Source organism: Propithecus coquereli, unplaced genomic scaffold (assembly GCF_000956105.1).
Source record: "Propithecus coquereli isolate 6110/MARCELLA unplaced genomic scaffold, Pcoq_1.0 Scaffold541, whole genome shotgun sequence".
NCBI classification, from domain to species: Eukaryota; Metazoa; Chordata; class Mammalia; order Primates; family Indriidae; genus Propithecus; species Propithecus coquereli.
The window spans coordinates 584,267-602,703 of record NW_012151297.1 but is presented as its reverse complement, the minus strand read 5'-3'; the positions used below and the strand labels follow the sequence as shown (position 1 = coordinate 602,703).

Here is an 18,437-nt window from a genome sequence, read left to right as displayed (position 1 = left end):
AACTTTTACCTCCAAAGCATTGGCGTTTTTAGGCATTTGCTTTTAGCAAGATAAAATAATAGTTAAATATGTCACTGAAATATGAAGATAAATTATTTCAAAATGATAAACTGAACTTCTGTGCTTTCAAAAGTTGTATCATACAAATGGTCTCTGTTATAATCCTATCTGAAGTGAGAATGGAATATAAAGTATAATACAAGTTACACTAATTAGGTAATAATTTCTACAATGTTACTACCCTACAAAGATAAAGGCATTTTATTTTGGCTAAGCGTTACCTCATTCATCTTGTAGCTAGGAGAGACTAGCTCACTGTTCATGTATACCATACCTAGAGAAAAACAAACACAGCTTTCCTTCCCAGATGATAAAATTCCATTAAAAGATTTACTTCTGAAGCAGCAATTAAAGAGAAATGACTGTGGGGATATTCACATTCTTATAAACAATTTTCATGTTCACTAGGAGGGGCCCTCTCTCCTGGTAATCCTGATGTCAAGAGTCTCACAGGACTCGTTTGTACTGCTCATAACTATGGGTTCTGTAGGGTTTTGTTTTTTTTTTAGCTTGTGCTTTATAAACAAGTGAGCTTTTTCATTTGTTCCTAATGACTTTGGTTTATACAAAGAGATCTTAAACTGTCCCCAGAGCAATCATTTTGCTGAAATGTTATTAGAACATCTCTACAAATTCAGCAACAAAAGGGGGTTTCATTAACAATCGGAGTCATGGAGAACTGAGGGCCTTTGGCATGTTTAGTGCTTACCAATCTTGTTTTATTTTCAGGGATGAATAAAAATGATCTTGTGAACTTCACATTGATTTTTTTTTAATCTAGTAGATAGGTAAGAAAGATGAGGAATTGATGGAGTGGGGAGAGATACTAGAAAAAAATCATAGAAGTATTCTTGGACTAATCAGCTCTCTCTTTGCTCTTCTAAGGAACCATGTGAACTTATCCAATTGCACTTCCTGGCATGGGCTAATAGAGCCATTTCTTTCGTGATATGTTAGGAATTATTTTTCAATGGACTATCAGCAGACTTTTGATTATATATGTAAATATATGTTTTATTTTCATGGTTATCAAATTTGATACACCTGCTATGCACAAAGGCATGGCTGCTGACAAGACTAAAATTGGAATAGCAGTTACTTTTAAAGCATATCCAAATTATGCCTTCTTTCTCTTGGTTTGTGGCTGCAGATACATATGCAGAACCTGTCCCTGTTCTAGGCAGCTTTGCCTTCAAAGACTTTCTCTGCCCAGGACTTATCTTGGATTCCTTCAGGGTGGTCTGTCATTTTATCCAACATTTCATTGCTAGTTGTCCTTTCGAGATTTCTTCTTGCTTGCCATATAGCAGCTCCTTAAATGTTCCTAACATTTTCAGTCACCCAGAAGCTGTGTTTTAACAAGTTTGACTTCAATGCTGGTGAGCAGAATGAATATTTATTGTTGGAAATCTAGTCTTTCTAACATCAAATATTTCTCAAAGATGACTGATTAAAATCTGGATTTAAAAGAAGTAATTAAAAAAGAGGTTAGAGATTACTTCTGTGGCCAATTCAACCCTCAGAGAATTATATGTTGGATGCACTGGAATTACTCTGCAGGTCATTGGTTAGGCCCAGAGCTTGGCAATGGCACCCTCCGAAAGGATCTAAAATTTTTAAAGTGATGTCAACAAGATGGTGGAGTAGGAAGCTCTCAACTTTCCTTACCCCTGTAAACACACTGATTCGGCAACAATATATGGACAAATTTGTTTGTGAGAAATCTAGAAACTAATCAAAAGGTTCTTGCACCTCTGGGGAATGTGAACTCAAACTCATCAAAGCCAGGAGAGTGATTGGGGACACACACTCACCAGAATCTCTATAGCCTGGCACAGAGTCATGTGATCAGGAAGAGATGCCCTAGCTCCCAGCTTTGCTCAGGGGAGAGAAGAGGTTGGTTTTACATACAGTATCCCAACATTTTCAAAAGGGCTCCCCAGACAACTAGCTTCCATCTTGCCTGTCCTGGAGCTCCGAAAGATCTGGAAAAGTCTAGCTATCTGAGAGAGAATATAGATGGTGGCTTGAGCTAAGAGACTCTGTAGTTTTTCCCCTTCCTCAGCACAGAAGTGGTTGGAAAATCCCAGTTCTCAGCTACCTCTTAGAGGGAGAAAGATTTGATCTGTGCATCCTGTGCTCCAACTTTTCTGGCTGGGCCCAAAGAACGAGCATCTGCTTTAGCAATCTTGGAGCTCTGGCAGGTCTGCCACAGTCTAGCCACCTGGGACTACTACTAGGGAGGCTGAGGCAGGAGGATCACTTGAGCCCAAGAGTTTGAGGTTGCAGTGAGCTATGATAATGCCACTGCGCTCTATCCTGGGTGACAGAGTGAGACCCTGTCACAAAATTAAAAAAAAAAAAAAAAAGATTTGTATACTAAAAACTAAAAACATTGTTGAAATAATAGAAGACACAAATGGAAAAAATCCCATGTTCATGGACTGGAAGAATTAATATTTTTAAAATGTTAATATTACCCAAAGTAATCTACAGATTCAGTGAAATCCCTGTCAGAAACCCAATGACATTTTTTAATGAAATAGAAAAAACATTCCTATAATTCATGTGGAACCACAAAAGACCATGAATAGCCAAATCAATCTTGAGAATGAAGAGTGATGCTGGAGGCATCATACTTCCTGATTTCAAAATATGTTACAAAGCTATAGTAGTCAAAATAGTATGGTACTGGCATAAAGATAGATGTATAGACCAATGGAACAAAATAGCCCATGTATAAATCCACACATATATGGTCAATTACTCTTCTTCGATTGTGGTGTCAAATACACACAATAGAGAAAGGATAGTCTTTTCAACAAACAATGCTGGGAACACTGGATATTCACATGTAAAAGAAAAAATGAAATTGGACCCTTGTATTACAACATACACAAAAATCAACTGAAAAGGATTTGAAGGTTTAAATGTAGGAACTGAAACTATAAACTTCTAAAAGAAAATGTAGGAGGAAACTTTATGACATTGGTCTTGGCAATGATTTCATGGATATGACATCAGAAGCACAGGCAACATAAGCAAAAATAAACAGTGGAGCTGCATCAAACTCAAAAGCTTCTGTACAGCAAAGGGAACAATCGACAGAGTGAAAAGACAACCTACAGAATGTTAGAAAATATTTGCAAACCATACATTAGATAAGGAGTCAATCTCCAAAATATAAATAAGAAACTCCTTCAACACACTAGGTAAAAACTATTAATCTGATTTTTAAAAGGGAGTAAGGAATTGAATAGATATTTCTCCACAGAAGATATAGAAATGGCCAACAAGCATATGAAAAAAATCACTAATCATCAGGAAAATGCAAATTGAGACCACAGTGAGATATCATCTTACATCTCAGTTGGCTATTTTCAAAAAAACAAAACACAAGTGTTGTAGAGGATATGGTGAAATTAGAACCGTTGCACACTACTGGTAGGAATGTAAAATGGTGCAGCTGCTATAGTAATCAGTGTGGAGGTTTCTCAAAAAATAAATAGAACTACCATATGATCCAGCAATCCAATTTGTGCATATTTATCCAAAAGATAAATCAAGAAATCAAGGTATCAAAGACATATTAGCACTCACCTATTCATTGCAGCACTATTCATAGTAACCAAGATGTGGAAAAAAACTAAATGTTCATGAACAGATGGATGGATAAAGAAAGTACCGTGCATACATACAATGAAATTCTATTTGTTCTTAAAAAGGAAATTCTGCAATATGGACAACATTAATGATCCTGGAGGACATTATGCTAAGTGAAATAAGCTAGTCACAGAAAGACAGATACTTTCTGATATCACTTATATGAAATATCTAAAATTGTCAAATTTGCAGCATTAAAGAGTGAAATGGTAGTTGCTAGTGGCTGAAGGGAGGGGGAAATGGGGAGTTCCTAATTACTAATGGGGCATAAAGTATCAGTTAAGCAAGATGAATAAGCTCTAAAGATCTGCTCTACAACATTTTACCCATAGTCAACAATAATGTATTGTACACTTAAAATTTTGTTAAGAGGGTACATCTCATGTTAAGTGCTTTTATCACAATAAAATAAAATTTAAAGAAAAAACGACACTTAAAAAGGATATACTACTCTTTACTTAAATTTTTTATTGTTTTTACTTTCTATCATGTAGTGTTTTATTAAATAAGAAAAAGCAGAATTCAGTGATAATAATCTAATTATTACTACTAATGTAAACCAGTATATCTGCTTTCATGGTCATTAGCCATCTCTAAGCTGAGAAAAACAGGAAAGACTTTCACGTATAGATATTCTCAACTTACTGTATAGTTTTTATAGTACAAAATATCTTCTCTCAGAACAGAGCTCCTTATGCTGCAAAAAGTTGATAATAGAGACATTATACAAATGCAGATATAAATAATTGTAATAATATAGATATTACGTATGCTAAATAAAATAAGATGTGTAAACTGGAACATAGTATTGCACAAAAAGTTATTTTCTACCTGTGATGCCCCTTTAGCCAGTGTCCAGGGCTTTGGACTAGACACACTGTTTTATTCATTTGTATATGGTTCTTACACTGTTCACTATTAGCCAATAGCACCTACTGGATAACAAATATTAATATATAGACTTTTAATGGTGACTATAATATGTGACACTCAAGTACTTTGCAGACAACATACTTTAATATCTGCTGCTACATTTTTTCCTTTATATCTCTATATGACTTTTTTGCTTGAAACTGTTGATACTGGAGACTGGTTCTATAGGTGATAATAAACCTAACTCAACAGGCTCTATCCCTATATTCTTTTTAATATATTAATAGCTTAATAATTTCCCTTAGAAAGTAGTTTATTATTATGATACCTAATATTATGAAAATGTGCATTGATTGGTGAGTTAGTGATTTTAGTAGATATTTTATTGCTTTATCTTACAAGTTTTTACATCAATCTCTCGGTCAAAGTCATGCAATAATGCAATGTGCTCTGTATCCTATAATATTTGGTGGAAAAGACTTGTCCTCTTTTATAACTGTTGATTAAGAGAAAGACAAGGTCTCTTAAATTTCTTATTGAAGTTGGTAAAGATGGAGGCATCTCTGTAATCTCACATTGTATCTACCAGGATTGAGCACACTCTTCAAAATTTTGTGGCATTGCAATGCTTTCCTTACTGATTTTAGGTATGCCCTGGTCATATCTGGTCATAAACAGAGCAGGGAAAAGAACATGTCACCAACCATTGGGGAAACCTTTATTGGTACTTTTTACAGGGGATCTAGGGCCAAGATGGAAGACAAGAGAAAGATACGATGCTCTTTGACAGTTTATTCTATGTCTGTGTTTCTTTTGTTTCTTTAAAAACAAATCAAATGAACAAAATTCTTGTTTTCTAATACCACAAAGAAAAATGGCTTGAGTTAGCAAAGTTAAAGTAACTTTTCCCCAAATACTTTAATTATTTGTAGGAAAACATGCAATACTATAGTTTTAGCCTTTCCGGGGAACTATGAATTTTGTATGATATGTCTTAACAATTCTACACATTTGGTATGTCATAATACCCTTCTTAGCCACTTAACAAAATGAGACTTTGATGATCTGACCAGTAGTTTCTGAGATACTTCCTCCTGTTTGCCAAATGTTCCTTTAACCATAGAAGTGTTTTAATCATGAAGGTCCAAAATCTTTCAAAGGCATTGTTTCTTTTTGTTATCCATAGAAATCTGTTTGTAATTATTAACCCCATTCAAATTATAAATGAAAAATTTAATAATAGACTAATAAAAATTTTAAAAGGCAGAATTACATTTTTAAACTTTTTCATAGTATTGGGACATTCTTTCAGAGATACATTTTAAAAAGTCAGTAAATGTGGAGTATACACTGAGATTTAAAGGAATAATATTTAGTAAAAATATTGCTACTGCAAAATAGACATGAAAATTTACAATTGATGAATAGCCAAGCCTAATAAATTGACTTATAGTTTCTCGCTGTAACAGTAGTAACACTGCATTTTGGAGTCAAAGTCAAATATTAGTGTATTTTAATAGTCATTTTTATAAACATGGGGAAAACAACTTTTTGCCTTCTCATAATTTGCTGCTTATGTTTTATTATCTGTTTATCATATATATTTATGATCTTCTAGGTTTCAAAATTTGGAAAATAGTTTCAGAAAATTTTTATACTTTTACAAAAAGTTGCCAAAGAATTTAGGAGAAAATGTTTCTGTTTTATCCAAACCAGTGTTTTGTTGTTAATCTTGGATCTACCAATTATGATAACAAAATCTTTGGAGAATAAGTATATTAATGTTGATGAAAATAAAAATTGCCTTCTTTTTATTGGTATATAAAGCCTTTATTTTACTGTTTTTATTTAAATAAAGTTTCAACAATATAAACAAAAATTATATTAAAAACAACCTTTGAATGAAGACATTATTTATTCAGTCAATGATATTTTTGAATATTATTACTATATAGTATTATTCTCTTTTAGGTAAAATCTAATTAACAAAATTATCTTTTTAAAAACTGTAGTAAAGCAATATCCATCTTTATTTTCAATACTATGAAGCTTTTAATTAACAGAAAACCAACATGGGTTGCTTCTTTAGAATACCACTAAATGTTAGAGACATCGTCTACTGTACAGGAGTGTCACTACTGGATGAGGATGTCTGGGAATTTATATGGATGAAATTCCACTCTACCACAGCAATTTCTGAGAAGAAAATATTATTGGAGGCCTTAACTTGCAGTGATGACAGAAATTTATTAAATAGGTAGGCCAATTCATTTTCTAAATTTATTTGTGTAATGAAAGTATTCCCTGTTAATCAAACTGCTCTGAAGTTGCTTTTATTTTCTCGATTTTGTGTTAGTTACCCTAAAATATATCTTTCTAAAGATGATGAAGACTGCCATGCTAGCATGACTAAAGCTACTTGAGAGATTATATCTTTTTAATGATAAATTATTTTATGTAATTTATATACATGTGTAAGAAAATATTTCATTATAAGAGGAAGTTTTTTCTATAAAGAATTTGCATCATTGGATCAGACTTATGATTTCTCCATCCATAAGACTTTTAGAGTTGAATTAATCTATTTAATTAAAATACTATGAGTTTGATCCTCTTTCTTTTATAAACAGAAATTTGTTCTATTGATAGATTTATATTAGTAAAGTTTGCACTGGACTACTCCTTTGAAGAATATGACAAACTAGACCATCTAATTTTAATAATATTATAAAAATGTTTAAGTCAGTAGACTAAACATTTCTCCGCAATTCTATTCTTATAGGCTTCTAAATCTGTCACTGAATTCTGAGGTGGTTCTGGATCAAGATGCAATTGATGTCATAATCCATGTAGCTCGAAATCCACATGGCCGAGACCTTGCCTGGAAGTTTTTCAGAGATAAATGGAAGATATTAAATACCAGGTAGAAATAATAATTCAATCATTCATACTTCAGTGAGTAAATTAAAACTGGCATATGAGAAATAAAGGGCCAACTTTTGTGTTACACCTAAGATATGTATAATACGATTAGATTTTAAAATATTCAACTAAGATGGGCTAGCCACTCCTGTGAAACTCAGAATTATTTTAATGATTCTATAACATTATTCATGCATTAAAGACTGATTTCCTTAATTAATTGTTTGTGGAAACAGGGAAAATGCAAAAGGTTTAGCCAGCAACTTTTCTGGAGAATGTATCAAACTGTCCAAAGTTGAAGAAATCATATCATTAAACTCTCTATATCTTGAACATGTTATAGAAAAAATAATTTATAAATCAGATATAAAGGTATTATAACAAGAAAACTTTAATTTCTTCTGTAGAATTGTTTTAAATTTTCTTTAAATATGAATATCATAAAACACCTGAAATAAAACCATAATGTAGAGAAGGAACATTAATCATTTGAATCAATGCATGATTCCAGTTGCAGTAAAATTTATTCCCAGGACATCTTGTTTCATGGTGAGAATTTTTTAACCTCAATTTTAGAAAATATTTCATTATGTATTTAAATGTATTATAATACATGCTAATTTATTACTGTGATAATCTCTAAGGTCTTTTAAAATTAAATTTATTATAGAGCATGTAGATGCTTCATGTTTTTCTCTACCTTAAATGTTCCCAGACAGTAAGCAGACCTACTGTTCTTTCTCTTAAAAGCTGATATATAAAGCACACCTTTATCAGTTTCCCTGGTATAATGAGTTTAATTGGAATGGATTGTCATATGAAAACACATTTCTATCCACAGATATTTCATTGTCAAAAAGCACTGATATTCCTGTGAGACATATTGACTTTTTTTGTATCTTCAGTTCAGATATTGGAATATTAGAGCTTGCTTCGTTGTTATGGATCTAGTAGAGTAAATAGTCAGACACTTAAGGTAAAATTAATGTATACAAGCATTTCACTTAAAAATATCAAATATCTAGCAATACACAGTTTCTTTAGGGAGTGGTGTAGTTCAGAGTTCAATGTAATGCATATATAGGCATATATCATTTATTGCCTACCAAAAAATGTTTTGTTCTTGGTATGCCTATTTTGTCTCGCTGAGAGTTTGTGATCTCCACCCAAAAGGTGGAAAGGTTAAGGTTTCAGCCTATCTACATATGTGATAGTGTTTATCTTGAGAAATAGGAGCATCTTCATCTGCTCCTACTCCTCTGTCGATCCTTGAACATTGGAGTTCATGGGGGCTCTGTCCAAGGTACTCTTTTCTTCTCACTCTGCAGCTTCTTCCTGATTTTAGCTGGTGTCTACTCTCATGGTTTCAATCAGTCCCAAATCTATGTCTCTAACTCAAACATCTCACCTAAGCTTCACCCCGTGATGAACAATTGCCCATGGAGCTCCTCTTTTGGAGTGTGCCTGCAAAGCTAAATCCATGATTTTCCCCTTGTCTTCTTTCTCAGTAAATCTTACAGCCATCTGACCTATCACTCAAACCAAACACCTGGAAGTCTACTCCTTTTCCCTGGCTATATATAATAGTTAGGCTTGAGGTCTTATCAATTTAATAATTCCTAAATATTTCTTGAATTCTTCCTTACTTTTCTTACTATCCCTTCTCTACTGCAGGTTCTCAACTCTTGCTAGTACCTTACAATAGCCGTTGTCTTTCTGCCTCTGTAATTATATTCACCTCTTTGTCTCTCTGCCTCTGTAATTATACTCACCCACTACACACATACACATTAGCCTCTTTCCTTTGTTCCAAGAATCTTTCTGAAAAGCAAAAGTGTTTTCCCTGCTGTAAAACTTTTAATGGTTCTGTGCCACACTTACAATCTAAGCTACTTAATATGTTCTCTGCATAACTCCTCAGCCTCTTGTTCTTCTATCTCCTGCCTCACAAATTATGCCCTCTTAATACCAAACTTCTTTTAGTTATCTGCACACACCATGTCATTTCACACCTCTTAGCTTTTGTTTATGTTGGTCCTCTGCCTAAAATTACTTTCTTCCCTGCTGCTCAGAACTATTTCATACTCAATCTGGATGCCATCATCTCCTGGAAGCCATTCTCAAGAGCCCACAGCTAAAGAGACCTTCTGTGAGCACTGTGTGTAATTTTATCATCACTGCATTTAGCCACATCAAATGAAAATTATCTGTTTATGTGTCTAGCTCTTCAACTGGACAGCAGAATATCTTTAAGGAAGGGATTGTGCCTTATTCATCTTCATGTGACAGTATAAGCAGAAACAATTGACACTCTCTTAGAAAAAGAATTTTTTTTCCTAGATAATAGGCCACTTTTGTAACCATATACTGATTACTGATGATCATTTATATTGTTACTGAATGTTTATTTGTTTGTTAAGTAACAAAGTAGTAACTAAGTAGTTAACTTTTTTCCCATGAAATAATTAAATGTTAGAATTATAACAAATCACAGTGGTTATCCAGTTCAGTCCCCTCATTTTATGGATGAGAAAACTCAATTCTCCAGAAGCTAAGTTACTAAAAATCCCATGTTAGGGAAGTATTAGAAAACCTCTTATAACAGTGGCTGGACCTTTGCTTCTAAAAACCCAGAGTCTTATTTTTAGTGTTCTTACCTTAGTTCTAAGAGAATGATAGCCTGTGATAGGTATCTTTAGCATATTGGGGAAAAGTCAGTAAAATGAGAATTCTTTCCAACTTACTGACACAAATAGTTCCTTGCCTGTATCAAAGTCAAGTAATTGTGTCTGTGGTATAAGGATTATACAATTCAAATGAATGACTAGATATTTTATTTTAATATCCACATGAACAAAAAGCTAATATTTGGGGGAGCATTTTTGAGAAATTTGGCTCAGTTTCTAAGAATGAAATAGTAAAATGCAAATGTCAATTATGACTGAGTGGCCCAAAAGTTCTGTGTGACATAGTGATGATGCCCAAGTTGGTCTTGCAGTCCTTTCTTTTGTTGGGATCCTTTTCCAAGTTAGGTTTCCTTTATAGTTGAAAATTTTAAAATATTTCTTTCTCAGGCTTTGGCTTAGAAATATGCTAGTAGTCCCTAAATCTGATTAGAGGGCCTCCTTTTTAAAAATAATTACCACAGCTTAGACTTCTCTGAAATGCTGAGAACCAAGTCAAGTGGGATCTGATGGTATCCCATAGCCACACCTCTTTTCACCTCCTTAATTCCCCAGAGAAACCACCTTGAATGCTCAGAGATCTGGAGATCTCTGACAACATTGGTCAATGGAACGCTTGAGAATATGGTATGGTATGTATGGTAATATCTTTTAAATTACTTTTAAATTACTACCTGTATTGACAGTAAGACTTTTTTTATCTTTTAAGGTATGGAGAAGCATTATTTATGAATTCCAAACTTATCAGTGGAGTCACAGAATTTCTTAATACTGAAGGTGAACTCAAAGAGGTAAGTATTTTAAACTGAGTTCTAATTCTTTTCTTTTATAAACTTATGAAATTATTCATTTACTTCAACCATTTCTTTCCAGCAGATTCATATTCATTCCTTTTATACACATACACATCTATACACACACACACACACCACATCCCCATATTAAAGATGACTGAATTCATTATTTGCAAAGATATTTCTAACATATTAAACATTAAGTGCCTGCAAAAAGTGTTTGAATGCAATGATTTTCAAACCTGGAGATCCAAAATTCACTTCAGAAATCATTGAGCCACTCAGCTGCTCTTCAAATGACTCTATGAATCTAATTTAGTCCCATCAGTGACTCAGTATTTGTACAAAGGATCGAGGTTGATGTTGATGTATAGACGATTGATTAGTGTTACTGCTTTGTGGTGAGTCCTAAATAGATAACGGATAACTGGACATAATAATAATGCTTCCTACTATCTAGCTTGTTAAATGAAACAAATTCTTATGCAAAAAAAGGAAATATATCTAGCAATACATATTGACATTAATAGTTTGTCTTAAAACTCTGCTTGGTACAATCACAAATGAATTTCATTAATGAAAATAAACTTGATTTTTTAAGGAGTAGTGTTCAGGTTGCAGAGTATATAACATTTCCTTTTTATGTTCTTTCTGGTTTATTTCTCTGGAAATTTAAACCACCTAGGTTTGGGGGTTTTATGTTTGTTTGTTTGTTTTATCATTAACTCACATCACTAATATACAAGAGATGGGAAATAGGGAGGGATAAGTAGGCAGGAAAGAGGAGCGAAATATAGATTCTTTTAACTGATCACAATGAGTTGGGCTTCAAATATCCTATTGCCTTTTCCTCTGCTGCTCTTTTCCATTATGAAATATAGCTGATATTTGGATTGTGAATCATGGCTTCCTCAGTTTTCCCTGGCAGAGTACCTTATGCTGTGACCCAGAGCTAATCCCAGCATGCAGCATTCCCCGAGCAGCATCCACCCTGGCACCATCCTTAATGTCGTCTAATATTGCTCTGTTTCCTATGATCATCCCCCATGCACTAAGTTGGATTCTTTCACACCATAAGCTAAGCTAAGCTAAGTCTCTGATTGTAATGATTTGAAATTCAGCTTTTATTCCTGCTGTGTGTGTTCCCAACCCTGAAGGATTTAGTTTTGAAAGCCCCAGAATACTTTTTACTATATTTTATTAATAAAGGAAGCTAAATGGACTTTTTTCATATCCATAGGAAACAGAAAGTAAGAGCAATTAAATTGATGATTCCTTCCAATTTGCTCTGTATTTAAATGATGTACTTTTAATTTCATGATGTTACATTCAACAATCTGAGAATGAAAGATTTACTTAGTCACAACCAGTGCAGCCATTGAAGTGAACACAAAAGTGAAAGATCCCTCTCCTTTGCCCTCTCCTCCTCCCTCCTTTTTGCGCCCTTCATGCTCCCTCCCCTTTTTCTCTTCTCTTCCTCTCTTTTTTCCCCTCTCCTCCCTACCTCTCTCCTATCCCCTATCCCTTCTTCCTTCTTCCCTTTTTCCTCTAACTCTGTCTGCCTTTCATATTGTCCTTGACTTGGTAATACCCAGGCCATATGAAAAAAAAATCTTTCAAATGGACATTTAATTGATTTGATCACATACTGACCATTTTGTCTTACACATTTCACTTATGTATTTAATTTTTTACACTTTAATTGCCATTTTAGATGTTTCAACGTCTGCCCATCATGAAAGGTGCAATTCCAAAACTGAAACTAAACTGTGGCTTTTATTTCATTATCTGCAAAGCAGCTACCTTCACAATACAAACTCTCCGTGGAATGAGTGACGAATCCCTTCACTAAGGAGTTCCTTGCTCTGACTTTATAGTTTAACAGCTTCTGCCTGAGGGTTTTTAATACTTTCATCATCTAATCATCGTCTATAGGATTGGGGAACACCGTTGTCGGGTGGGGTGGGGCTTTGGTTTGTATTGATGATAACTGCCCTTTCTTAAAAGGAAAGAGCTGAGGAATATTCAGTCTCCTTCTCCCATAACTCATGAGCTCCATAAGCAGAAAATCCAATGTGCTCCCTTTAGATAGGCCAATTCTCATTTCCAAGGGTTTATAGATCTAAAGGGAATCAGCATCTTCATGAATTCTGAAAACTCATTTGAGATTTTAATGATCTACAACAGCTTTAGGTACATTCAACAGAGAAACTTATACTGTTTCCTGGTCCCTTCCCCAAGACTGCATTCTGGTACCTGAAACTAGAGTTTCCTTTTAATTACATGGCTCTAGCAATTTGAACACTATTTCTCCACAAGGCAATCTATCATTTCCTTAATTTTAAACTAATGGAGATACAATCTCGTGGAACTTCAGAGGGTCATTATCATTTTTCCACACTAATGCCCATTAACCAATCCTTTTACACACCCATTTTTCTGCCTTTTATGCCTAATTTATAGCACTGTTGTAGAGGAACATAGATCCTGTGCATCCCAGACATCCCATTTACAGTTTTAAAATAGAAGATATAAACCTCATAATAGGGCAATAGCTAATTCTATTCATTTATATACTTACTAAGAGTATATTATGTTTTGCAATTTACTCTAAAAAGTTCACTTTACGATGTTGGGTTCTAGGGTACCCTGAAATAAGAAGTTTTTAAAAATGCTAAAATCTTTTTAAATAGAGAAATTAATAGACATGCCTAGAAGTTTTATGCTAAGAAGTTCAGAGAGCACAAAGGACACTGCCATCTTACTAAATGTTATTTTGTAAAGTGTCTAACTTGCAACATGTAAAAATAAAAGCATAACGTAGGATGAATATTTAGGAGACACAATAAAAAATAATTAATGGCAGCAGAAAACCCACCAAAGAGCTGAAGAAATAAGCAAACTGGAATGCTAAATGCCTTCCATCTACTGTGAGCCCTCTCCAGTGCAGCAGGGGTCTATAGGGTGCTGTGAGCACGCTCTAGGACTAGCAAGACGGCTGCTCTGACCGCATGTTTGCCATTAGAGCTCTGGAGGAATATGGGGCATAAGATCAATTTATGGCAACTGTGGAAAGTGAGCCAGATGTGTTCTGATGAATAAGGTCCTCTTAAGATGCAGATGAGTTACCCCAGGCTCTCTGAGCTCACGAGGGAAGTATTCAGTGCACTTAAATAGTGATTTAAGAAATGAATCTCTAGAGATCCACCAGTTACATTTTCTATTGAGAATTCTCTTGCAGGATAATCTGACCTACTATCCTTGTGTCAATAACACATTCGTATTTCAACTCATAGTTTGCCTTGAAGGAGGACTTAAGAGTTTTACTCCATGTGTTCAGGCCGGCTTGCCTTCTATCTCATAAAGAGGCCAAGAACATGTTCCTCAGAGTTAAAGTTGCCAAAGGGTCATTTATCACTATGTGGTGTATTCAGTGACTACCTAGGAAAGAATGTGATAAAGCAGAACGTATTTTAAACGTATTTTAAAAGGAGCAGATGTAATTTATTTTTCCTAACTGACATAATACGTCAATAATGCCATTGTAATGTTATACTTTTGTAATAAATTAAACAAAAAATTCAAAATAGATAAAATGCATTATTTGTTGCTTTAAGCATATAGACTGAATGAGTCCAAACATAAGTATATAAATATAAATGTATTAGTGTGTTAATCAAAGTTTAAAATTATGATTTTTATATATATGTGTGTGTGCGTGTATATATATATATATATATATATGTAGCATGGTTCCTGGAATAATGAAGATAATAAATACCAATATTTTCCCTTCCTCCTGTTTCCTTAATATGTGTAAATTTGATCAAATGTCAAAGCAGTTTTAAGGACAGCACAGATAATTCTTTGTTATACATTGGCTATGTCACATATTAGTTATGAAAGCATAGTGATTTTGAGATCTTCTAAAGGATATATAATAGCTCTGAGATATGGTTATTCACTGTTAATGCTCCTGGGCAAAGGGCTTTTTAGGAGAGTAGAGGATAAACTTTGAGAAAACCCATCAGTATCATGCAATCAAAGTAATACTATCATAAGCAAACCAAGCTATCCACGGAATGATTTCTAAATTAATTCAGAAAGGTATAATTAACTACATTTGGAACACCCCCTACCACCACCACCGTTTCTCCCTGCCCTGAGCCAATCTTGATGCACTACTTTGCCCTCCTGCCATATCCTCCATGTGGCGCCACCGCATGATGAATCACACCCCACACTAATTATGCCACGTAATGTTTCTGTGTTGCAAGTTGATTTTTCACATTTGTTTATTAGCATCACAATTGTTGATCTGTTGCCAGTTTCTTAAGACATGTTGAACAGAAAAGAAAAACTGCTAGTATTTACTCTTGAAGTAAAATCACTGAGTATTCCCAGAGTGTGTGAAGTCTCTGAATAAAATCTTATATTAATAAAAACTATGACAAAACATTTAAAAATATAACTTAAATACTCAAATTCTCTAGCTAAATGAGATCATATTCTTCCTTTATTCTTTCTAAATCTAGTTACTCAAGTGATTGCAATGTCATTAATCATTCAGTTTTCAGAGCACCATTTTTTTCCCACCACCCAATAACTTTGATAATCCCTTGACATTAAAGATAGTGTCAAGCCCTATACCACTTATTTGGAGAAGATGAGAAATAATTTTCTCTCTACGAACAGAAAGTGAATATTTAGTTTTTAAGGTTACTTCATACATTGTATATGCCTTGCAATTGTAACTAGTCTTTGCCACAATCCCATCAACCTATTTTGAAAATATAAATTAAAGATGTCTGTTTTCATGTCTATTCATGAAACATGAAGCTGAATTTGGAGCTATTTAAATTGTAATGTCCATTCTTTTTTCCTTTCTGTTCCAAATCAATTACATCACATCTAATTGACACAATCTGTTATATTTCATTTCATTACCAAGCTCACTCCACAATATTAAATATACCTTCTGTAGCGATTGTGGCACTTTGTTTAAAATAGATTCTTGTTCATATATGTTGAGCACGAGTTCATTTTAAGACATGTAGATTTACCATTTTAAAATTTTGGTTTTCAGCTAAAGAACTTCATGAAGAGCTACGATGGCGTAGCTGCTGCTTCTTTCACACGAGCTGTGGAAACTGTTGAAGCTAATGTGCGCTGGAAAATGCTTTATCAAGATGAGCTTTTCCAATGGTTAGGAAAGGCTCTGAGACATTAATACATGTCTCTTATAAACAATTCAACTCAGAATTTTGAGAGAAGACCTGCTTTATGTGGAATGAGGAAAATGTTTTACATGGAAAATGGCCAGCTTTTCAGTGTTAACATGTGGGAGGAATTATTTTTTTTAATTTTTTGGTTTTGAGGGATATTTTTTATTTGTTTCATTCATTCTGTTTTGTTTCTCTACTGGGTGTTCTTCTCTAAAGAAAATCTTGCAAATGAAAGTAGCCATGATTGCTTCAGCTGTACATTCATTGCTGTACAGGACCAAATATGATAGTGATGCATGTCGATGTTGCAGTCAGTTTGGAAAAACATATTCAGAATATTCTGTGCATGGATGTATGGTCCTGCCTGTATTCCAGCATGCTTGTTTAAAATGTCCAATGTTGTATGTGAATATATGTTACATCCAGGATGGGCATTACGCAAAAGCACAAAAATTATATATGACAATCAGTGTTACAATGGAAGAAAAACTAAAAAAAGGGAATTGTTCTCAGTCAAGGGCAATGTGAGAGGTAAAGTAGCCCAATAAGTGATTAACAACACTTATTTCAGCACTCGGATTGTCTGGCAATGATTAATGTGGTTGCTAACTCATTTTCTTTGAGTTGAAGTTGTGTATACATTTTAAAAGGCATATCGATAGTGTATGCATATGTATATGTACATAGGGAAGCCCCGTATGTATATAGTATGTTGTACACTGCACATGTGCAAAGAATCTCTTCAGATCAAAGAAAATTTATTTCTTTTTATAAACTTATAAAGACTTGGAAAAAGCTTAGAAGAATTTATCTCAACATTTTCCTTCCTATTGCCTAAGTTTTTCAAGTGTTATGGATTTTCCATCTACTTCTTGAACAATGGTCTATTCTACCACATGAAGATGAATTCAAACAAAACTTATATATAAATTAACCACTCTTCTAATTCTCCTAAGTAGCATCCTTGCATATAGATTCTGTCATCATTTTTGGTGAAACCTCCTATTGCATGAAACAATAGTGTAAACTTATAATTATCAGTGCTGAGGAAGTGTCTATTTTCCCTCTTGTTTTCCCACTTTATTTGGGGTAGTCAAGAGAGTTAAAAATTCTCTATGTGTTGGTCTTTCTGTCTGTGTTGCTCTAATCCTCTATTAAGCAGCCATACCTCAACTGGGTCTATCAGCATTTAATGACCTTTGATGCCAGTTGTACCATCCCTTAAAATGAAAAGTTACTTTTCTTGTGCTAATGTACAAAGCTTTTCTTTTGGCACTGACAACTCTGTTCTACCTGGGAATTTTGAATAACCATTTTCATGGCTGTGTGTTATGTAACACAAATGTATTTAAATGGTATTCTCACCCAGTAGGCCAGCTCTTCAAACATCGCTTAGATGCTTCAAAATTAACATATTTTAAGTTTATGATTATAAATTACCAATACAACTACTATACATAAGCCAAATATTTGTGGAACACTTCCTATCTTTCTGAGGCTTTCCATTCCTCCAAATCTTGCAAATCATTGAAACAAGTATATTCTAACACTAATAGTCATGGAATACTGAAAAATAAATTAAAGATTTTAGAAACTGGAGCCATAGAATTATTTTAAATTTGTAGAAAAGAAGAGCAATTTCCTAATTAACATATTTTAAGTTTATGATTATAAATTACCAATACAACTACTATACATAAGCCAAATATTTGTGGAACACTTCCTATCTTCCTGAGGCTTTCCATTCCTCCAAATCTTGCAAATCATTGAAACAAGTATATTCTAACACTAATAGTCACGGAATACTGAAAAATAAATTAAAGGTTTTAGAAACTGGAGCCATAGAATTATTTTAAATTTGTAGAAAAGAAGAGCAATTTCCTAATCCATAGAATAAGTACCACCAAAAATTGAATTTTATTATTTAAGCAATTAATACCTATTACTCCTACCTGATTTTTCAGCACTGCATTCAGTTCAAATACATTCATTTTAAGTATTCCATGTGGTGTAAAGAAGACATGGTAATGCTTAGTTTAAGATCTAAAAGTTATCCCACCAATCAGAAATGATAAAATCCAACTACACACATCACATTTATGAAATTCTTAATTAAAGGGAAAAGTTCTGAAACATAACAATAATAAATATCACACTCCTGTGCAAGTATAAAACATGCATCATTTTACCACTGAAGTCATGTAACAGAAAAGATA

General features: G+C 33.7%; 1 protein-coding gene across 1 annotated transcript in view; it reads left to right on the top strand.

Annotated features, from left to right (window-relative positions):
• The window catches only part of TRHDE (thyrotropin-releasing hormone degrading enzyme), a gene marked incomplete at its 5' end in the record, with an annotated part of 176,482 nt that extends 158,046 nt beyond the window's left edge, over positions 1-18,436 (top strand). The window contains 5 exons of the mRNA XM_012657456.1: positions 6,686-6,853; positions 7,379-7,519; positions 10,912-10,993; positions 16,083-17,682; positions 17,923-18,436. Of these exons, the coding sequence (XP_012512910.1) occupies positions 6,686-6,853; positions 7,379-7,519; positions 10,912-10,993; positions 16,083-16,226 (535 nt within the window). The remainder of the gene's footprint in view (positions 1-6,685; positions 6,854-7,378; positions 7,520-10,911; positions 10,994-16,082; positions 17,683-17,922) is intronic.
• Position 18,437: the final 1 nt, after the last annotated feature.